This window comes from Myxocyprinus asiaticus, chromosome 31 (genome assembly GCF_019703515.2).
Source record: "Myxocyprinus asiaticus isolate MX2 ecotype Aquarium Trade chromosome 31, UBuf_Myxa_2, whole genome shotgun sequence".
NCBI classification, from domain to species: domain Eukaryota; kingdom Metazoa; phylum Chordata; class Actinopteri; order Cypriniformes; family Catostomidae; genus Myxocyprinus; species Myxocyprinus asiaticus.
In genome coordinates, this window is record NC_059374.1 from 42,175,113 (window position 1) to 42,200,224 (window position 25,112).

The window sequence follows — 25,112 nt, forward strand, 5'->3', positions numbered from 1 at the left end:
TATATATATATATATATATATATATATATATATATATATATATATATATATATATATATATATATATATATTCGGAAAGCTGTTTTGATAACAGTTTATTTGTGCAGTTCCGTTTGGTGGCGCCGAAATGACATACTTTAGCTTTAAAGGGAACAGGAGAAAATGTTTACTGTATTTTGCAATTGATCTGAATGCTTTAACAGAGAAACTTACGTATATAAACTTTTTTGCTTGTTTTATATATATATATATATATAGTTTGTAATTTTACCATTTTGAATGACTTAGCGGTCTCTCTTCAAGCAAGAAAAGGACAGGAGGAGGGAAACACGTTTTCGTGACGTATAATTCGGGCGACGGCGCAGCAGGAAATTGATGTGTGTTGAGCCGAAATGGCGTCCGTGCTCCTTCATTCAGGAGTGGGTTAGCATAAAACCGGCCCGATGAAATCTCATTCGACCTTTTCGGCTCTCATTAATGGGATCAATTACATTTATCATTAAGAAGAGTCACTCTGAAGCCAGTGGATTCGCGTTTATAGGCGCTGTGAGGTAATGTAAACATGTTGTTTATCGAAAGTGAAAGTCAAGCGCAGAGATAAACCAAATTACTATCACAACAAACAATCACATTTATTAATAATGCGAATATTTATAATTGGATTAGACCTTCTTGGTTTTATATAGTGTATTTTTTACAAGGTGTTGTAACAGTAGATCAGGTTAAATCGAAGTCTCATCACGTCTGTGTATTTATTCTTCAGTTATTGTTTATATTTTACATTTAAAGTTGTTTCAGAACATGTCTTGTGCTGAAGATATTTATACAGATGACACACATGTGATTCAGCATCATTAAACTCGTGCATCTGCAGTGACTTCGCAGATCTCTTAATCTGCTTCATAAACCCTGTGTAATTGATGATTATTATTGATTTTTTTTTCTCCTGCTGTCGCATATACATGATGTCATTATTACAATTGATTATTATTACTCATCATGTGTTAGAAATCTGATCATTTGATTCATATAAACTCTGTGTATTTTATAAATCTCTCCCTAAGTGTTGTTTTAGAGCTGAAATATGTTGATGTTATTTATTTTGGGTAACACTCATAATAGCTTTCATTAATGAAACATGGTGCTTAATTTAATCAGTATTGTTTTCAAATATAAAGGTATGAAGTTCACAACATTTCTATGCATGGGATGTCATTGTACATAAAGTTATAAAGTGTTACCTTATTTTCAGTCTCTCTCAGCATGGTGCACATTTCACACACATTGTTTATTGCAGTGATCTGTAATCGGTGTGATTATTGGAGTAATTTCAGTTTCAAACTATGAGCAGACATGTTTTGGTTTCTTGTGTTTGATCTGGACACAGTTCCTCCTCGAGAGTTGTTCCTCTTTTCTTTGCCCTCGATTTTAAGAAATGCTCCAAGTTAATTGTATTTGCTTTAGGAAATTGGTTCACTGGATTATTAATGGTGTCAACTGAAACTCAAGTGTCTCTGAGATATTGTTAACTGTGTGTGTGTGTGTGTGTGTGTGCAGGAGGTGATGGCGGGTCGTGGAGTCGAGTGTTTGTGGAAACGATGCGTTATCGAGCAGCTAAAACAGAGAGACCGAGTTCAGCGTCAGGCCTTTGAAGAGATTATACACCAATGTAAGACATGTGTGCATCACTACCTAGCCTATTCACTACCTAAGATATCATATAAACCCAATTATCAGACTGATAGCTCAATCTGAAATATAAACCTTTATGTAAACACCATAAACTGTTCAGTTGGATGATAATCTGTGCATGTAAACAATCAGTGATAAACATGCAAACCATCCGTAAAACGGTCAAGAATCAAAATTGGCTCTTTATTCTTGCTGGGACACAATGGCTTCACGGTATACCAAGTTGTCACACTGTTGACATCTTCTCATTCACAATATGGCATGAATGTAAAGTCTGTTTTTTTGTTTGTTTGTTTTTTCAGAACTTTTCCAAAATCCAAATCAGTTCAATTAAGACAGAATTGGCTACATTTACACAGCTTCATATAAACTGGACGTGATAAAATAACTCTCTAAATTGTGACTTCCTCCTTTAACATTCAACAGCCACTCCACTGCAAAGGCAACACACGTGTGTCGCAAGTGCAGCGGCACACATTCATGTCGGAGCCTGAACCTTTCCCAAGAAAGTGCTGGCTTAGGCAGGAAACAGTTCACACCTGAAACACCATCTCCGCGAGCATCATCATGGAATTTGCAGAGATTAAATTAAGTGAATTTAAGTGAAAGTGAAATTAAGTATATTTCCTGTTTCAGTGGAATACCCAAAATGTAAGGCTTATAACTCAAGGAAAAAAAAGAGGGTCAAGTATTTGGTATCATTTTTAAGAAAACTTGACATTTTTTAATGATATAGATGATACATTCTGAGACTCTCAGCCTATTTGTCTGATTTGACATTAAATATATCTCTGGGTGTTAAATAAAGTGTCTCTGAAAAACTGCTTTTTTGTTCCCAATTATGTCAACTGTATCTGAGAAAAATGTTGTGCTGATACGGCAAAGCAATAAAAAGTTATAGCATTACAAAAATAATTTATCAAAATAAGTGTCCAAAAGCCTCTCCAAACAAATAAAACATAATTGAACATAACTAATTACACATGCAAACACATCAATGACTACAGGTTTGCACAGCATGCAGACATGATTTTAGTAATGAGATTTTACAGAATGAGTTTCACTCTGTGTCATTTGAGTCATCATTGAGTCTGTGTCATGTATTTGGCGCCATCTCCTGGTGCCCATATGTAACATTGTGCTTCATGTGGATTATCTAATGATCTATGCATCCGATTACCTTGTGTGTTGGCTTGTTTGAAAGATAATCGCCTCTAAGTAATGATATGTGATATTTTATGTTCCATTTATTTTTCATGGTTATAAGCAAAAACGAAGCATAAAAGCAACACCAGCATAATTGTCAAAGACATATACTTCGCTATTATTCACTATATTGTTGTCTGCGAGTAAAAGAGGCTTGTAGTATTCTACTGTTTGAGAGCTTTCCAACAACATATGACACATGGCTGTTTGAGTTTGATGTTTTTACTGATTGCAATAATATGTTCAGTGCAATTATTATATTTTTATAAATTCTCAAAACGGACACTTCTGATTTGTCTGCAAATTTCAAAGCACTTGTTCAGTTTTGGTCATATGATTGTGATTTCTGTCACACTCACAAATACAGCAAATGGATTTAAGTGCTCATATTCAAACGTTATGTTGGGCCAACTGTTTGTGCGTGCATGCATGTATGTATTGCTGCCCAGTGTGCTTTTAAGTCCTCGTGGTCGCGTAGTGATTCACCTCAGTCCGGGTGACGGAGGACGAATCCCAGTTGCCTCCGCATCTGAGACCGTCAACCCACGCATCTTATCACGTGGCTTGTTGAGCGCGTTGCCACGGAAACATAGCGCGTGTGGAGGCTTCACGCCATCCACCACGGCAACCACGCTCAACTCACCACGCGCCCCACCGAGAACGAACCACGTTATAGCGACCACGAGGAGGTTACCCCATGTGACTCTACCCTCCGTAGCAACCGGGCCAATTTGGTTGCTTAGGAGACCTGGCTGGAGTCACTCAGCACACCAGCGTATTTTACCACTGAGCTACCCAGACCCCTGTTGCTGCACAACATTAAGCCTACAATGCGTTTTAGACTACTACTAATAATGTGTTTTATTTTTAATGTACTAAATATGGTTTACAGTGTACTGTAGCAGAAAATAGACAGTACTGGAAAAAAACACAAATAACTGCAGCAGGAATTGTTGACAATCAAACTAAATTACAAAAGCAACCAATTACTGAGTCAAATGCATATCTGAACTGTTAACCTGTCCAGAAATCATTACAAATTATTAGTTTTAGTTTTGCTAAATTCAATTTCATAAATCTTAATATAATAATTTTTAAAATCATGTTTGACGGTATGGCATACAATTAAATTGCAGGAAGGAAGATGTATTTTTTTTGTCTAAATTTAACCATAGCTAAATGTTAAACTGCTAATATAGTTTATGCTAATTTTTAGAGGTCAGATGAAAGTGGGTTTTACCGATAACCGTGCTGGTGGAAAAGGCCAATTGCCGATTAATCAGACAATCATTTTTTAAAAATCGATTTATAGAATGATGAAACATTTATTAGTCTTTCCTTACTTTAAAGGACAGAGACATTGAGGCACGAAGTGTCCTTAATTAATAAAATCCCAAAAGGAATTTGTGCAACCAAAATAATCCCAATAATAACCAAAAAAGGTACGATTTTCGTGCGTAACGTGGGACTTAAAACAAGCTCAAAATACACAGGGGACTTGGCTCAGATACAATGCTCTATATGCAAGTATTTACCAAATGAAACCTTTTATAGCCTATATCAGTGGTTCCCAACACTGCAGATTTTGTATACTTCCCTTATCTGACACTCCTAATTCAGGTCGTGGAGTCTCTACTAATGGGCTAATGAGTTGAATCAGGTGTGATTGATTAGGGAGATATCCAAAATGTGTAGTGTTGGGGGGCCTCCAGGAACAGGGTTGTGAACCACTGGCCTACATATTCAGCAGATGAAGAGTTTTTTATATATATATATATATATATATATATAATATATACACACACACACACATTTCAACAGATGAGGTTTATTGATGAGGAATAAAAAAAATAAAAAATCTGCAGAGATTTTTACGGATAGTTCCAAAAAGCAACTATCGGCACCGATTAATCGGTAAAAACGATATATTGTCTACTTCTACTAATGGCCACCATGACTTTAAATAAAGTCCAGTCCCACATTATTTTCCGCTAATAATCTGTTTCTCTCTGATGGAAAATGCATTGTGAACTACACAAATTTCTCTCTCTCTCTCTCTCTCTCTCTCTTTAGATAACAGACTGTTGGAGAGGTCAGATTTTCAGGCTGTTCTCTCTGAACGTCTGCACACAGAGAAATATGAGCAACAGAACAGACACGACCTGAGGTGCTCCAGGAAACACTTTCACCACATCACTTCTGACTTTAACTACTCCATGTACAGCTCTATATCTATAATAAGAAATATATGTGACCTGCTCCATTGTGAATCGCATTGACCCAGAATCACATTTTGAGATTTATGCACTACAGAAAAAGCGAAGGTCTCAGCTTTTTAATAATATAATTTTTATGTTTCTATTGCCAAGATTAAAGGATGGCTGGCTTAAAACTAGGGATGTCCTGATACCAAATTTTTGAGAACGAGTAAGAGTATTGCTACTTCCTTTTCGCAGAAATCTGCCGATACAGATGCCTGTTTTTTTTTTTTTTTTTTTTTTTTCTGACTTGCATATCAACAGTTTATTTCAAAATGGTGACTAAATCAATTAATATAATCAAATGAAAGTATAACAATTTTCAGCATATATATTGTATTATTTTTATCAAATGAAGTGGTTTTATACAGAACCTCAAAACAACATTGGTGTTATTTTTGTCAAATAAAGTGCTGCGTAACAGAGCAGCACATATGTGAGATATTGCTTAAATTTAATTCAATTACTATTGATTTATTATTATAATTATTATTATTAGTAGTAGTGGTATTACAGTGAATATTACATAACTATACAGTAGTGATATATTTTTTGTCTTTTTTCTATTTAAATTGAGCTTTTATTTTGGCAGAAGCTTTTATTTTGAAGCTCTTTCCATTTCTGTGTGTTTTTGTTGGTAGCTTCTCACCTACAGAAAAGCAGGTTGCTGCATGACCCAATTGTGATTATTAAACCACAAAAGGCTGCTATTTAATTAAATATGTAGTCTGTATGTGCTGTGCACTACAAAGTGAATTAGTGCTCTGCTCACTGTCATCTGCTACAAACACAGCGCTAAATGCTCATGATGGTGTTTTCCGTGTATGAGTCAAGGAGCTCTAAAAAATGTATGAGCACTTTGTGTCTTTATGTCAGCACGGCACTGGCTCCACACATTCACAAGAACTCATATTTGAAGTGCGCAGCAGATGCAAGCTATATATTTATCTCATTAAATCCCAGCCTTTGCGGTTTAATAATCACACTAGGACATAACGAGATTTGAATTTATGCGCTGAATGTTTACGTAATGACATTTGTACTTCATATTTTACCGGAGTACATGGGGACAGTGTCGGACCTGATTCTGATACCAGTATCGGGACATTCCTACTAAAAACAATTCTCCGACATTATTTGAAAGAATTGGGAGATTTATTCAAACATACATTATATTATTTAGACATAAATAACAGTTTGATTAAAAAATATATATTGCGGGGCCTGGGTAGCTCAGCGAGTATTGACGCTGACTGCCACTCCTCGAGTCACATGGGGTAACCTCCTCGTGGTCGTGATTAGTGGTTCTCGCTCTCAATGGGGTGTGTGGTGAGTTGTGCGTGAATCACGGAGAGTAGCATGAGCCTCCACATGCTGTGAGTCTCCGCGGTGTCATGCACAACGAGTCACGTGATAAAATGCGCGGATTGACGGTCTCAGAAGCGGAGGCAACTGAGACTTGTCCTCCGCCACCCGGATTGTGGTGAGTAACCGCACCACCACGAGGACCTACTAAGTAGTGGGAATTGGGCGTTCCAAATTGGGAGAAAAGGGGATATAATATATATATTGCAGGAACACTGCTCTTGCATGTTAAGTGCACACATGTGCATATTAATCAGACAGAATATAAATGTAAATGTTTGTGTGTAGTCCGGGTGTTGACGGCGGTCGCAGTGACGCTCTGCAGCAGGAGATGGCACAGATGAGAATTAAACATCAAGAGGAACTCACAGAACTACACAAGAAACGAGGAGAGGTGAAAATGCTACACACTGTTTATCTGTGTGACTGTATATACACCATACCCTCTACCTATACTGATAAAACAGACTTCAAACTGTCTTAATCCTTCACTCTGTAGTGCTTTAATGAACATCAGTCTGTTGGAGAATGATAACTAAAATCAGATATATGTTTCTTTCCAGCTGGCACAAAGTGTAATTGAACTAAACAACCAGATTCAACAGAAAGACAAAGAAATCCAGAGCAATGAAGCCAAGTGAGTTTTAAATGTCTGTTAGGAACAACTGTGTCCTCAGAATTGGTAAATCTGACAGAACCTCAACAGGATATGATGTCACGCTCCAGGGTTCGACTTCTTCAACTCTGCGGACTTGCCGGCGGGTCCAAAAGGGTGCACAGTGTCGCGAAAAAAGTTTATGCTTAAAATGTTCAAGTCTCCGAATACATAAGTCAGGCATATGTGGTATAATTTGAAAGCTGAGAATCTGAACTTTTCAGAGATAATGTAAGTGAAAATCCATGACTTCTGCATTTATCACATAAAATATTTTTTATTTTAAAATAACATAAAACAATCACGTTGCAAATCAGTGCCACCTAGAGGTCATGTGGTAGAAATATTAATATAAAAATCTTTAAAATAGCACTTAAATAGACAAGTCATATATCAAATTAAAGCTCTCATTCTCAGGAATGCGACTGTAAAGTTTATTTTGTTGCCCGAATACCACAGTTCGAAAGATTTTCAAAAGAATCCCAAAGTGAAATAGGATATTTGTAAGACATCAAATACAAACGTCTCTTTTGTGTGCCGATCACTGCTGCTGTAAGCCCCAAATAGCGGCTTTTACTTTTAGGCAGTTTTTTAAAAAATTATAAATTTTTACTTGTCTGTGAGCTTGCTTGTGTGAATAATCCAATTTTATTTCTTAGATGTCCAGAATAAAATATGCGGTCCAGCAGGAAAAGCATGCTTTTTATTTTCTCCCCAATATGGCATACCAAATCCCAATGCGCTCTAAGTCCTCATGGTGGCGTAGTGACTCGCCTCAATCTGGATGGCGTAGGACGAATCTCAGTTGCCTCCTTGTCTGAGACCGTCAATCCGTGCATCTTATCACGTGTCTTGGTGAGCGCGTTACCATGGAGATGTAGCGCGTGTTGAGGCTTATGCTTTTCTACGCGGCATCCACTCACAACTCGCCACGCGCCCCATCGAGAGTGAACCACATTAGAGTGACCACGAGGAGGTTACCCCAACGTGACTCTACCCACCCTAGCAACCGGGCCAATTGGTTGCTTAGGAGACCTGGCTGGAGTCACTTGCGACTCCAGGTGTGGTAGTCGGCGTCTTTATTTGCTGAGCTACCCAGGCCCCTGGAAAATCATGCTTAAAAAATATATGTTCTCGACTATCGATGATACAATATCTTCATATATCTTCGCAAAGGGGAGGATCTCAGCTTTCTAATGACACCTAGATTGACCCTCTAGTCCACTCAGAGGCCGAGATATTCAATGAAGCATTGAGAGTGGTGCAACTGAAAATTAGACAATGTCTATGGACGAGCACATCTGCGAGGGCTAAAATGTGCTAGAGCGCCACCTACATTTCAGAATTGGCATTCTGTGGTGTACGGTGGTGGAGGAAAAATGTCTTCTTTTCTAATACTTGCTGCAGTCTAGTGAAATAAAATAATACTTTTTGGAGGGAGATGGAGTGAACAGAACCAGAATTACATGCTTACAAATTTAGAACAACAACAACAAAAAAAAAAACAATATACAATATTATTTATGAATAATTGTAGTATTTTTTATTTTATTTGGGGGTGTTCCTAAAAAAAATTGAGACCAATTTTTTTGGCAATTAGTCCACAATATGTGTAATGGTGAGCTTTTAAATTTGAGTGTGGAAAAACTGCAGGCCGCAGCCCAAAAATCCACCAGAGTTGAAGAGGTTAATAATTAATACTGGTACATTACAATATAAGTATGTCCCCATTTAGATAGCTCAGTAACGTGTGTGTGTTACAGGATGTTGGAGTACCAGCAGCAGATCTCTCATCTGGAGGGAGAGTATCGTGAGCTCCGTAACTCTCTTGCTGATCTGGAACGAGCCAATCAGACATTGCGAGACGAGTATGATGCCCTGCAGATCACGTTCGGCGCACTTGAGGAGAAACTACGGAGAACCACAGAGGACAATCAGGAGCTGGTGACTCGCTGGATGACGGAAAAAGCCCAGGAGGCCAACAAACTCAACGCTGAGAACGAGAAAGACTCCAGGTGAGAGTCATATACACGTATACAAATCCATACAGTTTTGTCAGTTATGAGTGAACAGTTATGGAGCACTATGGAAATTAGAGAGGCTCCAAACATCCACGTTTTTAAAAAGCATTTTTAAATTAGAAATTGGTTGCTATGTGCATATATTTATTTACGTTTGTGTCTTTTGTTATGTTGTTTTATCCACACTCTTTAAAGGATTAGTTCACCCACAAATGAAAATTCTCTCATGATTTACTCTCCTTTAAGCTATCCCAGATGTGTATGTCTTTCCTTCTTCAGCAGAGCCGAAATGAAGATTTTTAAAAGCACATTTCAGCTCTGTTTGTCCATACAATGAAAGCGAACGGGTGCCGTGATGCTTCTGGCTGTTTGACGGTCCAAAAGTCATATTTAGGCAGCATAAAAGTAATCCACACGACTCCAGTCGATCAGTTAACGTCTTCTGAAGCAAATCGATAGGTATGTGTCAAATAAATAAATTGCTAAGTAAAAATTTACTAAGTTTTCAAAAATGCTTCCTGCTAGCAGTTGACGCATCACGGAGCTGTCGCGTGATGTTTACAACAGAGGAACGAACGTCACGCGAGAGTTAGATCATTTCAAACAGCGAATCCAGCGCTGGACCAAAGCAAAGATATGAAGTTAAAAACGTTTTAATTATCGATTTGTTTCTTACACGAACTTATCTGTTTTAGGGCGGGGCGATAGGACGATGTTATCGGATATCGACGATGTCTTGCAAATATCTCGATGCCGATTGCGACACCCAAAAACAGACGATGATCGACAATATCGGGAAACAGTGGCCAGGGTGTGAAACTAGCACCCGCAAAATGCAACGAGCCTGAATCCAGTTCACAAGCTCCTCGTCTAAATGTGTTTCATGCACGGGTAATTTTGCTCACCTAATCGCAACAGGCGGGTGACCTGTAAGACGTCTCCGAGTGACACGTGACAAGAAATGCTGTTAGTCACAAAGACACGCGCTTGAAGGAACACACTTTATTATATTGTTAAGAACAGACAAAAGAAAAGCCGTCAATGCTCGTGTCTGATTCGCTGTTTGTTCAGAGGCATGCAGCACCAGCCTGTCTCGTGGAACAAGCGCATGTAAAGAGTTTTCACTCGTTTTCTCTGTTTCATTTGTCTGAAAACTGTTTGCAAGTATAATGTCGTCTATGAGAATGCTGCAAATGATCACCGAGTTGATGAATTTAGTTCGCTATATTTCCACGCGGTTGGAATGCATTGTGAACGCAACTCTGCAGGTTCAGTAATCTATATCTTTGTGTTAAAGAAACAAATTTCTATTTTATTGTCTTTATAGGCAGCATTAACTGTATTACCAGAACGGAATACAAACACACATTCGATAAGAGTACACATTTGGCAGCATCATTTTGGGAACACAAGGAAATGTATTAGGCTTATTTATAATGATTATTATTGTCTTTACATTTATAATTGTCTTTAGTTCTTAATCTGTAGGCTATTAGTAATTTTCCACCTGTTGTCGTTGATGGATGCTTGCGGAGACGGTAAATGTTTAGTTTAAAGTGCAGTTTGAATTTAGAAATGTCTTATGTTTTCCGTGTTTCAATAAATGAATGACATTTTTAAAGCAAAATCAATAAAGCAAAAACATTCACCCACCCTCGGCAGAAGGGTTTACGATATAATCGTATATCGCGATATTTGTTACGGTGATAATCGCTCAAATATTTTGTACATATCGCCCAGGCCTAATCTGTTTGCTTCAGAAGACATTAATTGATCGACTGGAGTTGTGTGGATTACTTTTATGCTGATGTGATAAAGTTCATATGCATGTTGTTTGTCAACTCAGATAAATGAGTTGTGAATGACTGATGTGTGTGAATTGAAAGTCGTTCTCAGTTTTGCTACTTAATTGCTCGGCCATTAAGACAAAACAAAGGGTGTAATGGGTCGACACCCATCAGTTTCTGACCTTCCATGCAGAAGAAAGTGGGCTCATTTCCTGACCTTCCATGCAGAAATGAGCTCATTAGAAATCCCCCTCTGTGATTGGTTGTTTGAAGCAGGCGGAGTGTTTCTGCACAGGTTAAAAATGTGTAAACTCAAAGGTAAAGTATGTGTGTTTCATACCTGATGTCATTGCAGACGCAGACAGGCGAAGCTTCAGAAGGAATTAGCGGATGCTGCGAAGGAACCGCTTCCAATAGACCCGTAAGTTTGAGTTGCTTTGACTTTTACGCATCTTTAATTTCAGTAATCGCTGGGATCAGATCATTTACACCCATTCCAGACTCGCACATATGTTCTTAATATCAGACGAAGAGCCACCATTATGCATCGCATGCCAGAATCCATCTTTGAAACGTATTTTATTGGATTGTACTGGATTCATTTTTTTTAGGAGATTATTTTACTCCGCAAACACTTTTGAAGGTTGATTTTTAACAAAGTCAACTCCTAAATCCATTTTAGAGTTCTTATCGAAAATACATTTTAATAACCGTATATAGGTTTTTTTAATCACTCTACCTTTTAATATATTTTAACTTGTTTTTTGCCTTGGAAGCTGGCATGGTGTAAAATCACTTAATAACTAACTAACTAACTTTGAGTTTTTATCCAGCATAAATTGCATTTAATTCAGTATTCCCACAGTCATGGAAAATCAGGAATTGTCAAGAAACCTATCTGAAACTTTTGCTGTTGATATTTCTTGATAACCGATAGTTCCAAAAAGCATCTATTGGTACCGATTCATCTGCAAAACCGATATATCAGTGGACCTCCAGTTTAGGCGTGATATTTTCCCCCTGAAATTTTATTTTACTTTGACCATTTATGATGTTTTGTAACCATATAAAAATATATATTGTGTAATCCTTTTTTTTCCTCCCCAATTTGGAATGCCCAATTCCCAATGCGCTCTAAGTCCTCGTGGTGGCGTAGTGACTTGCCTCAATCCGAGTGGCGGAGGACGAATCTCAGTTTCCTCTGCGTCTGAGACCGTCAATCCGCGCATCTTATCACGTGGCTTGTTGAGCACGTTGCCACGGAGACATAGCGCGTGTGGAGGCTTCACGCCATCCGCCACGACAACCACGCTCAACTCACCACGCGCCCCACCGAGAGCAAGAACCATATTATAGCGACCACGAGGTGGTTACCCCATGTGACTCTACCCTCCCTAGCAACCGGGCCAATTCGGTTGCTTAAGAGACCTGGCTGGAGTCACTCAGCACGCCGTGGATTCGAACTCGTGACTCCAAGGGTGGTAGTCAGCGTCAATACTCGCTGAGCTACCCAGGCCCCTTGTGGAATCCTTTTAATTCAACTACAATATACTACAATTAATGTTCTATGGGTGCAGTTTTAGCCCCCACATTTTTTAATTTTGGTGGCATTTTGGTACCTCGAGTCCTGGTAGGAAACTTGGTCTCATTGAATGCTGTGATCTGATTGGTGTAGAGATGATGACATCGAGGTTCTCTCAGAGGATGCTGGGAAGGGAACGGGTGAAACGTGTCCAAGCAGACCGCTCAGCCGTACACCCAGGTACGTACGTACACACACACACACACACACACACACACACACACACACACACACACACACACACACACACACACACACACACACACACACACACACACACACACACACACACACACACACACACACACACAAATGTCACGTGAAAACACTCATTTTGGCAATGTAACAGTTCATCCAAATGTTTTCTGTCTCAGTAAGCGCTCGTCTCAGGCTCTTCCTCCTGGCGGCCTGCTGGATTCCATCTCTAATATGTTCGGGTATGTTACAGTCTTTTTTATTTATCTTCCTCTTCCTCATTCTGTGTGTGTCGAAGTGTGATTGTGCGTGTATGTGAATTCTTTTGCTATACTTGTGAGGCCCAAAATGTCATCACTAATATAGTGAAACTTATTGAACAGCGAAGTGTGAGTCAGACATTGCTATTAAAATACTCAAAAAATGGTAAAATCATGTTTTGCTTTGAATCTACATGGCCTGAAATTTGCCGCTGGATTACGCACTATTTTTATAATTCCCACAAGTTTCACCTTCATAATGCATCATTTATTCAGTTCAACATGTAGCTAAGAATTGGTACACCAATCCAATCAATCTGGTCTTTGTATAAAACTGTAACTTCAGAATCTGCACGAGTATATCATCTCTCTCTCTCTCACTCTCTCTCATTCTGGATTCATCAGCTCATTGAACGCTAGTTGAGTTTAGTGTGAGCCTGCGCCGTGAGAGAGCATCGTCACATATGTGCTGAACTTACAGATGTATAAACCTTTATAAACCTGTTAATTCAACATGCAAATGGTGTTAGCAGGGTTCCCGCGGGTCCTTAAGAAGTCTTAAAATGTCTTGAATTCAGTTTCCAAAATCTATAGTCTGTATGCGCTGCATGCTTCAAAGTGAAGATGCGGCACTGTTGCACATTCTCCAAGCATGCAGGGAGAGGGGCCTGGGTAGCTCAGTGGTAAAGATGCTGGCGACCACCCCTGGAGTTCGCTAGTTTGAATCCAGGGCGTGCTGAGTGACTCCAGCTAGGTTTTCTAGGCAACCAAATTGGCCCGGTTGCTAGGAAGGGTAGAGTCACATGGGGTAACCTGCTCGTGGTCACTATAATGTGGTTTGTTCTCGGTGGGGCGCGTGGTGAGTTGTGCGTGGTTGCCCTATGTCTCCGTGGTAACACGCTCAAGCCACGTGATAAGATGCGTGGGTTGGCGGTCTCAGACGCGGAGGCAACTGGGATTCGTCCTCCGCCACCCAGACTGAGGCGAATCACTACGCGGCCACGAGGACTTAGAGCGCATTGGGAATTGGGCATTCCAAATTGGGAGAGAAAAGGGAAAAATTCGACCTCTAATTCGTATGTGTTGATATATTGGTACATAAAACAATTTCAATATGATCTGGTATGGACTTTTATATATTTGTATAATTTTATATTAAAATCCATGCATCATCCCTGGTTAGGGAACAGCAAAAAATTGAGTCTGAGTCCTCACTAAAATAGTAAAATAAAACAGTGTGTGTCTGAGTGTGTGTGTGTCTCTCATTCTACAATCTTTCTGTGTCTGCAGCTTGTCTGATTCTGTCCAACCTGGTTTCATCCCGTCTGACTCCAGGTGATACACACTGTGGTGTCAGAATGTGTTTGTGTGTGTGAAATGAGTGTGTCTCTGTTTTAAACTGCTAATATCAACCCCCAAAAAATGCTTAACTCCCGGTAGAGGATTATATTTTGGAATGACTGAGGAAGGGATTGTGAGTAATAAACGTGTTCCTATATTTTGTGTGTATGTGCATGATTTTGAAAAGAATGAGGGAGTCTTTATGGAATAGAAATATGGAAATAGAAGGCTTGCCATTTCTGTGTGTGCAGTTGTTAGTGTGTGAGATGTGGATGTCTTTTAGGGCTGGTCAGTATATCAGTTGAAAAAATAAACTGGTAGTAATTAGGGCTGTTAATTTATTAGCATTTTTTTATCTAATTAATTAAATAATATACCGATTAATTAATCGCACATAAATATTTGCTGAGAAAGTCCCTCGAATAACAATCATTCTATAAATAATGATCAAGTAATTATAAGTGATTGTATTTATAATTATTTAAATCTAATGTATATTATAAAAGTAACAATTCATGTAATTAAAATGCATTAAACTATTGTGGCAGATGAGTAAATCATTGAGACAAAACAAAAAGTGGCTTTAGAAGACAATATATTGTTTATTTGCATATTATAGAACATAAGCCTATCATTGGCCTACAGTTCAGATTACAACGTTGCAACTGAATGAATCTGTCCGAAATGTACAGCTGCACGTTACCTATACGGCTGGAGTTTCGCTTACTGCCCCCTGCTGAAAACAGGTGGTAGCTTGAATTCCTCCATACAGTAATTGCAATAATTGTTTTAATGCATTATTTTTAATATAATTAAGGTGTTAAATAGGCAGCTCTAGTAGAAATGTGTGTGTGTGTGTGTGTGTGTGTGTGTGTGTGTGTGTGTGTGTGTGTGTGTACACACACACACACACACACATATATATACACACACACACACATAGTATATATGTATGTGTGTGTAATATATATATATATATTTTACACACACACACACACACATATGTGTGTGTGTATTTGTGTGTATATATATATATATGTATGTGTGTGTGTGTATATATAAATGGAGATGATTTAGTACTGTGGGTACTCTCACTAGAAGTGGCCGTCCAGCCAAGATGACTCAACGGGCACATCGCAGAATGATCAATGAGGTAAAAATGAACCCTAGAGTGACAGATAAAGACTTGGAGTCATTGGAACTGGTTAACATCTCTCTTCATGAGTCTACTATACAGAAACCATTAAACAGGCATGGTGTCCATGGCAGGACATCACGGAGGAAGGTTCACATACTTTTTTCTTGCTACTGTATAACATCGGTAAAATAAATAGCTGTTGAAATGCATAGTTTGAGTTGTTGATCATTTTTAAAATTAATATTTTCATAATGTACCAAGTTGGAAGGTTCCCTGTATAATTAACAGCATAAGCAGAGAGAGAATTTAGTTAATATGTAAACAAAATGGACCTTATAACTGAAATATGCCCAAATGATTCAGAATTTATTCAAATTGGATCCAAACCGAATCGAGAACTTGTTAATCGGAGTCAAATCAAATCTGAAAATCTGTATCAATACCCAGCTCTATTTCTCTCAATCACAGTTATGCAGAACACTGCTGCATGGTAGGAAAGGGGTTTATTAAAAAACTGTGATTTATATATGAATAACTTTTAGAAATGTAGTATGAATATCATCTGTCTTGTCCACCTTTGTGTGTGTTTTTGTGCACGAACAGTGAAATAGCGATTGTGACTGTGTAAATTTACTGCAGTACATTTTGATTTGAAGAGAATGTCATATGCTTATCTAAAAATATTGCCATGTAACATTGTGCAATTATAAATGCTTTAGTTCATGAATGCCCCTCTTTACTAAGAATCCATGTTTGTTAAAGTGAGACAATAAAATCATTCAAAATGAGTACAAAACAGCCCGTCTTTCCATTAGAAGACGCCGTTCTGTGAACTCGTTCAGGACATCTCCTGAAACCGCGGAAGTGCCATCGGCGTGTACTGACATCCGGGTTCCCTCAACTGCCCTGCACATCTTTGTGAGTATAATTTCCTTTTATATGCTATTTCATTTCATTTTTTGCCCACAAGGTCAGTGATGTAATGTAAAAGGTCTGACGCCGTCATCTCCTTCCAGTCCCTTTTCGTCCGTCCCAGCAGCCCTTTTTTTTATTTTTCCCAGCATATTTTAGTGGTGTATTGCTGGTTTGTGGTGGCAGCTGATATTATGGATGTTTTTGCTGAATTAAGAGTCTTTTAAAGAACTAGTGAGACCCAAATCAGCAGCGTCCAACATTAACACAACACACAGGAGGGCGGGACTCAAGGAGAACATTAAACCGGCCCGTGATCTCAAGTTTTCAAGCTGAGACCTTTAACCTCTTGAGCTCCACTGCATATTTTGGCTGAATTTGAAAGCTCACTTTATATACATATGGTGCACTAATTGTCTCATTTTACAGAAAGACTCCAATAATGTTCACAATCTTATGTTGAACATTTGTTTGTGTAGGACGCCCATGATGGAGAAGTGAACGCTGTGAGGTTTGGTCCTGGATCTCGTCTGCTCGCCACAGGAGGAATGGACCGCAGAGTCAAACTCTGGGAGGTCATATCAGGTAATGTGTGTATGTATATTATCAACCACAGTTTTCATCATGGTCAAGGGTCTAAGGTCACTGATGTGATGTAAAAGGCCTGACACCATCATCTCTTTCCAGTTCCTTTTCGTCCCTCCCAGCAGCTCATCATGAGTTTTCCCAGCATGCTGTAGTTGTGCGTTGCTGGTTTGATGTGGCAGCTGATATTATGGATCTCTCTGCTGAATTAAGAGTCTTTTAAAGTACAAGTGAGACCCAGAACAGCAGTGTCAAACATCACCTTAACACACAGGAGGGCGGGACTCAAAGAGAACGTAAAACCGGCCCGTGATTTCAAGTTTTCAAGCTGAGACCTTCAGTCGTTTCAAAGAGGAAACCTTGTGAAACTCAACTGTGCAGCTGCAGAATTTCTGTGTTTCCTCCTTTAAAAAAAGATGCTTTGTAGATGTTTAGTTTTGGCTGAGTGTGTTTCTCTAAAAGCTTTTTGTTTGTTTGTCCAGGGCGGTGTGAACCCAAAGGAGCACTGACCGGCAGTAATGCTGGAATCACCAGTATAGAGTTTGACAGTGCGGTATGTTATTCTGTATTAGTCACTAGAGCTGGATATAAATAGAGATTTTGCACAATAATTAAAATGTTAAAATGATCCAAAACTAATGATAAAATAAAATGTGTAATTTACTTCTTTCATATGTGAGCAATATGGACATTTTAATTGAAATATACCCAATGAATTGGAATCGAATCTGAAAATCTGTATGACTACAGCTGTTCAGCCGTGACGTCAATTAGCAGGCGAACCCAGAAGGCTAATTCGCCATGGGTTCCCTCTGGATTTTCCTATGGGTTTTTTAAAATGGCAGTTTTGGATTTGTGAATAAAATAAGGTCTGTGATAAAACATTATTTTCTTTGGAATAACATCACTACTAATAAATCAATTTTATAAACCATTGACCCATAATATGATTATCAAACTTATTCACCAGCTTCGTTATCTGTATTAGCAAAATCTAATATCGGTCGACACAATGATTTTTGTAGTTCTGTTTTTAGCATGAACAGCTTTCTTAAAAGACAAATATAGCTGTAAACATTCAGATTTCCTGAGTTCTTGTTGAGAATTGAACTTCTGATATTGTAAGTCATTAGGTGTACCGCAAGGCTCACTTCTCGGTCCTCTCCTATTGTTCTTGTTCACCTTGTCTAGTTCATTATTGATCAATTTAAATGTGTTTTTTTTTTCACATCTGAAACTATCTGTGTTTATTTAAACATTGTAATTAAATGTTAGGAGTGAAATGTCTTCATAAATCTGTATGTTTTTAGCACTACTATTTTTGCACATTAAGACCAGGAACATGAATTAAGAAAATAAAAAGTGTCAGATTTGATTTAATGTTGACTAAATATATACACCCACTGAAAAAAGAGAACATTTATTCTCAACGACACCATGAAAATGTTTTGACAAATGCTAAGCGTATTTTTCTTACCTATGTTGATGTATTTCCTATTGAAAGTATTAAAGGCCTTGTCCTTGTTTTGTGAATTGCCAATATCGTTTAGTTTACTGCACAGCCTGGAAAACCATGAAGGAAAGCAATAGAGAAACTTTTAGGTCTTTGAAAGTCCTTCATTGCTTCATTTGTTGATCTCTTTTGCATATAGTTCAAAGGTCAGTGATGTAATGTAAAAGGTCTGATGCCGTCATCTCCTTCCAGTCCCTTTTTTGTCCCTCCCAGCAGCACCTTTTTAAAATGTTCCCAGCCTGGTTGAGTTGTGTATTGCTGGTTTGAGGTGGCAGCTGATATTATGGATGTTTCTGCCGAATTAAGAGTCTTTTAGAGAATTAAGTGAGACCCAAAACAGCAGCGTCCAACATCAACACAACACACAGGAGGGCGGGACTCAAGGAGAACATTAAACTGGCCCGTGATCTCAAGTTTTCAAGCTGAGACCTTTAAAATGAAGCTCAAAGCAATGAAGATGCTTTTAAAATTAAGAAATTCCCAGCGAACTTGAATTGGTTTGAACTGTTTTGACTCAAGCAGAACTAAATTCAGTGTGTTTGTGTTTTGCAGGGGTCATATCTGTTGGCTGCCTCTAACGATTTTGCAAGCAGAATTTGGACTGTTGACGACTACAGACTACGGGTGAGAATATCACTGAATCACATGTACATACAGTTGATACATGAGGTTTTGTGGCACACGTAATGCACATTATGCATATAAGAGGTCGACAGATATATCGGTTTTACTACTACCAGTGTCGATAGTTGCTTTTTGAACTATCGGTTATCGGCAAAAATCAACAGATAGTTGCCGTTTTGTTTTTTTGTTTTTTTCGTGGACTCAAAATTAGAGTCCTCAGTGCGTTTCTTGCTTGTTCATAGTTAAACATCCCGCGTTATGCACCAAATTTTACTTTTTCCCGATTATCATTATTGGAATATTGGTTGCACAATAAACTACATCCAGGAGTTTATTCATTTTGTACTCTTGTAGCCTCTGTGTCTGTGCCCGTCACATTTAGAAAAGTCTAAGACATTTTTTTTAACATTCAATGAATCGACTTTAAAAACTATCGGCCTATAATGAATTGGTTATCAGACTTCTCCATCAGCTTAGTTATGGTTATCGGCAAAATCCAATATCGGTCGACCTCTAACTTGTATAAACAAAATTATTTTAATAGTTCTGTTTTAAGCTCAAACAGCTTTCTTTAATGACCAATATAGCTGTAAACATTCAAATTTCCTGAGTTCTTGTTGAGAATTGAACTTCTGATATTGTTAAGTTATTAGGTGTACCGCAAGGCTCACCTCTCGGTCCTCTCCTATTGTTCTTGTTCATGTTGTTTTGCTCATTATTGATAAGTTTTGGTGTCTTTTATCCACATCTGAAACTATTTATTTTTATTTAAACATTTTAACAATGTTAGGAGTGAAATTTCTGCATAAATCTGTACGTTTTTAGTTCTACCATTCTCTTAAAATCATTAGAGCTGTTTATTTGATGGGTATAAGGTCAATGATGTGATGTAAAAGGTCTGATGTCCAAGTCACCTTACAGTCCCTCCAACCCTCCCAGCAGCCCCTGCAAATTTTCCCCAGCATGCTCTAGTTGTGCATTGCTGGTTTGAGGTGGCAGCTGATATTATTGGCGATTCTGCTGAATACGAGTCTTTTAGAGAATTAAGTGAGACCCAAAACAGCAGCGTCCAACATCAGCACAACACACAGGAGGGCGGGACTGAAGGAGAAGGGTCGACTGATCTCAAAAATCATACTGAGACCTGATTCTGTTTGTATACAGCAACTTGACGACTTATCAAAACTACACAGATCGGGGGCCTGGATAGCTCAGTGTTAAAGACGCTGGCGACCACCCCTGGAGTTCGCTAGTTCGAATCCCAGGGCATGCTGAGTGACTCCAGCCAGGTCTCCTAAGCAACCAAATTGGCCCGGTTGCTAGGAAGGGTAGAGTCACGTGGGGTAACCCCCTCGTGGTTGCTATAATGTGGCTCGTTCTTAAACGGGCTCATGTTAAACACTTTCTGTGCTGCAGAAGATCTGAATTGTTTGGGTTTTATTTCTCCCTTCACAGCACACGCTCACAGGCCATAGTGGGAAGGTTTTGGCTGCTCGGTTTCTCCTCGACAATGCTCGAATTGTCTCCGGCAGCTACGACAGAACGCTAAAGCTCTGGGACTTGCGCAGCAAAGTCTGTAAGAGACTCGCAGCTACTTCCTTCCTTCATTGCTCTTCATTAGCACTCTCCACCAATAGGGCACAAAATAAGGCTGGAAACATGAAAAGTCAATTTTTGTTCTTTTACTTTTAACCTTCAGAAAATGTTTTTGCTCACCTCAGGAGGTCAAACTAATATTATTTCAGTGTTTTTTTTTTTTTTTATTTGTTTAATTTTACATGAGCTTTGGGGGCCTGGGAGCTCAGCAAGTATTGACACTGACTATCACCCCTGAAGTCGCAAGTTTGAATCCAGGGTGTGCTGAGTGACTCCAGTCAGGTTTCTCCTTAGCAAGCAAATTGGTCTGGTTGCTAGGGAGGGTAGAGTCACATGGGGTAATATGTATTATTAAAATATATATATTGCGGGGCCTGGGTAGCTCAGCGAGTATTGACGCTGACTGCCACTCCTGGAGTCACATGGGGTAACCACCTCGTGGTCATGATTAGTGGTTCTCACTCTCAATGGGGTGTGTGGTAAGTTGTGCGTGGATCGTGGAGAGTAGCATGAGCCTCCACATGCTGTGAGTCTCCGCGGTGTCATGCACAACGAGTCACGTGATAAGATGCGCAGATTAACGGTCTCAGAAGCGGAGGCAACTGAGACTTGTCCTCCGCCACCCGGATTGAGGTGAGTAACCGCACCACCACGAGGACCTACTAAGTAGTGGGAATTGGGCATTCCAAATTGGGGAGAAAAGGGGATCATTTTTTTTTTTTTTTTTTACATGAGACTGTTTCCAACCTAGTAACTAAAATGTGGGATATCTATGAATCTAGTTTTAAACCCTGATTAGTCACTTTTTTTTTTTTTTTTAGCAGAAACATTACATAAACATTCATATGCATGAAATGACAAAATAAAATTTACAGTATGCTAAAATTGGTAACAGTATTTAGCCTAAATTAAGCTTTAAACGGCTTAATACATCAGATTTTTTTTAAATTTATTTATTTATAATTTTTTGCTTATAACCATCAGAATATTTTTCTGTCCACCTCAGTAGGTCAAATGAAATATTATTTCAGCTTTTGGAATTATTTATTATTATTATTATTATTTTTTTTTTTTATGTATTTATTTATTTTATTTTTTTGGGGGGGGAGTATTTCAGTGTTTTCAACCCATTAAACAATTTGGGATATTTTTGAGTGTAGTTTTAAATGCTAATTAGTGTCACTTTCTACCTAACAATAAACGTATTACATAATGTAAAATGTGCTGAAATTGGTAACAAGATGTAGCCTAAATTAAGCTTTAAATACGAAATAAAAATATCTAAATTCACCAAACTGAGTAACGGGGTTAAAAAATGATCACTCAGTAGGAGCTAGCTAGTTTGGGACCAAGTAGTTAGTTATAATTGTATAAATTTGTATCTCCCATAAATTAAAGAACCATATTTGTTAACTTACAACAATTCTGTGTGAAAGGGCAGAATGGTTGAGTTTGAGACAGCAGTACAATATTTGTAAAAACATATATTTTATTAATTTAAATTGGCTACTTTTCATGTTAAATTTATGTGAGATACATTTCTAGTAGTTTTCACTCAGAAGATAATGGATTTTATTGCTTTAAAACAAGGAAAGGGACATTAATTTCTACACTATTCATGGAAAGTCCCAGTTGCTTTTTACAGTTTTAAAATATCATCCTATTAAAGCTCGAACTCACTCTCAGGCATGAAGACGGTGTTTGCTGGATCCAGCTGTAATGATATCGTCTGCACAGAGCAGTGTGTGATGAGCGGACACTTTGATAAGAAAATCCGTTTCTGGGACATCAGGTGAGTCACGATGTCATCAGAGAAGGCAGATTTCTGCTGTTGTGAATGATACATTTGGAACTTTATTATAATAATACATAAAAGTCAAAGTCAAAGTTCAGTGGCCTAATTACTAAGCTGTGGGTGTGCCTGTGGGTGTGTGTAGAGCGGAGAGTATCGTATGCGAGTTAGAGTTGCTGGGACGCGTAACATCTTTGGACCTCAATCATGACCGGACAGATCTTCTGGCCTGTTCACGTGATGACCACGTGAAAATAATCGATCTGCGCAGTAATGCAGTGCGACAAACATTTAGGTGCGCTTTGGATTTTTCGATGATTTACTTTTTAATTATATGTTTACATCTGTCATTCTTACATCACAACTAATGACAATTCAAAAACATTTAGAGTAGTTTTCTATTTCGACTTTCACAGAATAACTTTTATATTTCTCTTCCTCGTCTTTCCTACAGTGCTCTAGGTTTTAAGTGTGGTTCTGACTTTACCAGGGTAACCTTTAGGTAAGAACCTGAAATGATGAAATAAAAGTGTGCATATCTCCATTGCCAAATACATGCATCCTGCATTCTCATGAATGCTGCAAAAAACATACTTAATTGTATTTTAATTTCATCATCAAATAGTGGTAAAACTAGACTAATTCTCTTGACTGCTTTTATGGATTCCTAGTACACTTATGAAGTAGTACCTAGTACACTAATGTGTTTTTTTGTTGTGTTTTTTCAGTCCTGATGGCAGTTATGTGGCAGCCGGATCTGCAGACGGTGCTCTGTACATTTGGAACGTTCTAACAGGCAAACTAGAGAAAACTCTTGATAAGGGTCACAGGTGAGCTGTACACACACGCACACACACACACACACACACACACACACACACACACGCTTGCTATAATGGAATAGAATACAAGTGTGCTGCTTACTGCATTCTGCAAAATATAGACAGTGTAGTGCATACTTTTTTTTTTTTTTTAGTAGTGTATGAATCGGGATGGAGTATCCAGCAATAAACATTTCAAACAGAAGTATGCCACATTGTTGTCACATGACCTCCCTATGTTGCATTCAGCGAGTGCTGTTCCAGTTATCATCTTAGTAATAAATAATGATATTGGGGTCTGGGTAGCTCAGTGGTAAAGACGCTGACTACCACCCCTGGAGTTGCGAGCTCGAATCCCTGGGTGTGCCGAGTGACTCCAGCCAGCTCTCCTAAGCAACCAAATTGGCCCGGTTGCTAGGGAGGGTAGAGTCACTTGGGGTAACCTCCTCGTGGTCACTATAATGTGGTTCGCTCTTGGTGGGGCGCGTGGTGAGTCGTGCGTAGATGCCGCGGTGGATGGCGTAGGCCTCCACACATGCTATGTCTCCGTGGTAACGCGCACAACAAGCTACGTGATAAGATGTATGTGTTGACGGTCTCAGACGCAGAGGCAACTGAGATTCGTTCACTACGCCACCACAACGACTTGGAGCACATTGGGAATTGGACATGGGCTAAAATATTTTGTAGTTCTTTGTTATATATATATATATATATATATATATATATATATATATATATATATATTATAGTAATTATTAATTACAGACCCGATCCCAAAGTTAAACTGACCTGAAACCTAAAGGTTTGATAGGTCAGTTCAGGGTCTGGTGTCCTCTATTTTGCATCATCCAGTATTTTTATTAGTGACTCATTATATATTTGATCTCATTATTTCATAGAATGTAGTATGCCATCCGTGTATTCATAATGTGCACAGTATACATACTGCATACTGCCAAAACAGCATGAGTACTATTCCATTCCGAAAATATCCACCGTTTCTAGTTGACCAACAACCTACAACTACACAAGCTACAAATGATCTTGCTTTTGTAAACTAACTTCCTGTCTTTCTGTCCTTTTTGTAGTTCTGCCATAAACTCAGTGTCCTGGTCTCCATCGGGTGCGTATGTGGCCAGCGTTGAGAAAGGCAGCAAGGCCGTGTTGTGGTCAGATATGTGATTGGCCGCTCTCTTCCTTGCCTCTGCAGTGATTGGCTGAGCATTGCACTGTTGTGATTGCACAAAACGGACTGTATAAAAACAGAAAGTGAGCACCACCCCTCACATACCTCCGGTCGCTTGAACTACCCATAATGCCATATGGTTGGAGATCTGTGTGGATGCATGCTGCCTTCCTCTGATTGGACCGAGCTGTATTCATATTATATACATAAATATTGACATCAACTTTCATGCACTGTTGGATGTCTCGCACAAACTCGATGTGAGACGATGAAGATGCGGAAATTATTCTAGTTGTTCTTTAACTCTTAGGACTTATTTTACCACTGCTATATAATGAGTGTGTTTGCGTTTGGAATGTACTGCTGGAAAAGTTCTGCAATAATTTACTAACTCCAAACCTACTAAAGTTCCAAACCTGTTTGACTTTTTTACTTCCATGGAAAACATGTTGAAGTGATGGTAGGAAGTATGTTAGCCTTGGTCAGCGTTTACTTTCACTGCATAATTTTACATAGACAATAGAAGTAAGTCAGACTTGTTTGTATTGTTTGAATAATATAAAAATGGATATTTTATATT

At 38.6% G+C, this 25,112-nt stretch overlaps 1 protein-coding gene and 4 non-coding genes across 8 annotated transcripts in view; all 5 read left to right on the top strand.

Annotated features, from left to right (window-relative positions):
- The first annotated feature begins 372 nt into the window (after positions 1-372).
- Positions 373-25,112, top strand: part of LOC127422592 (autophagy-related protein 16-1-like) — a 24,752-nt gene continuing 12 nt past the window's right edge. The window contains exons 1-20 of one of the 4 annotated variants that reach the window (XM_051666250.1): positions 373-551; positions 1,558-1,669; positions 4,972-5,065; positions 6,810-6,915; positions 7,085-7,158; positions 8,940-9,191; positions 11,340-11,405; positions 12,660-12,746; positions 12,941-13,003; positions 14,312-14,356; positions 16,316-16,418; positions 16,892-16,997; positions 17,480-17,550; positions 19,063-19,134; positions 20,590-20,710; positions 22,417-22,522; positions 22,668-22,817; positions 22,977-23,024; positions 23,251-23,352; positions 24,435-25,112. The exon at positions 24,435-25,112 is cut by the window's right edge and continues 12 nt beyond it. In XM_051666250.1, coding sequence (XP_051522210.1) covers positions 1,564-1,669; positions 4,972-5,065; positions 6,810-6,915; positions 7,085-7,158; positions 8,940-9,191; positions 11,340-11,405; positions 12,660-12,746; positions 12,941-13,003; positions 14,312-14,356; positions 16,316-16,418; positions 16,892-16,997; positions 17,480-17,550; positions 19,063-19,134; positions 20,590-20,710; positions 22,417-22,522; positions 22,668-22,817; positions 22,977-23,024; positions 23,251-23,352; positions 24,435-24,528 — 1,866 coding nt within the window. In that variant the 5' untranslated portion in view covers positions 373-551; positions 1,558-1,563 and the 3' untranslated portion in view covers positions 24,529-25,112. The remainder of the gene's footprint in view (positions 552-1,557; positions 1,670-4,971; positions 5,066-6,809; positions 6,916-7,084; positions 7,159-8,939; positions 9,192-11,339; positions 11,406-12,659; positions 12,747-12,940; positions 13,004-14,311; positions 14,357-16,315; positions 16,419-16,891; positions 16,998-17,479; positions 17,551-19,062; positions 19,135-20,589; positions 20,711-22,416; positions 22,523-22,667; positions 22,818-22,976; positions 23,025-23,250; positions 23,353-24,434) is intronic. The other 3 variants (XM_051666251.1, XM_051666252.1, XM_051666253.1) reach the window with 3 other exon arrangements.
- Positions 16,470-16,752, top strand: LOC127422677 (small Cajal body-specific RNA 6). The gene has a single exon (XR_007894211.1). It is a non-coding gene; the product is annotated as a small Cajal body-specific RNA 6 (non-coding RNA).
- LOC127422679 (small Cajal body-specific RNA 6) lies at positions 17,053-17,333 on the top strand. The gene has a single exon (XR_007894213.1). It is a non-coding gene; the product is annotated as a small Cajal body-specific RNA 6 (non-coding RNA).
- On the top strand, positions 18,656-18,940 carry LOC127422678 (small Cajal body-specific RNA 6). The gene has a single exon (XR_007894212.1). It is a non-coding gene; the product is annotated as a small Cajal body-specific RNA 6 (non-coding RNA).
- LOC127422676 (small Cajal body-specific RNA 6) lies at positions 20,009-20,279 on the top strand. The gene has a single exon (XR_007894210.1). It is a non-coding gene; the product is annotated as a small Cajal body-specific RNA 6 (non-coding RNA).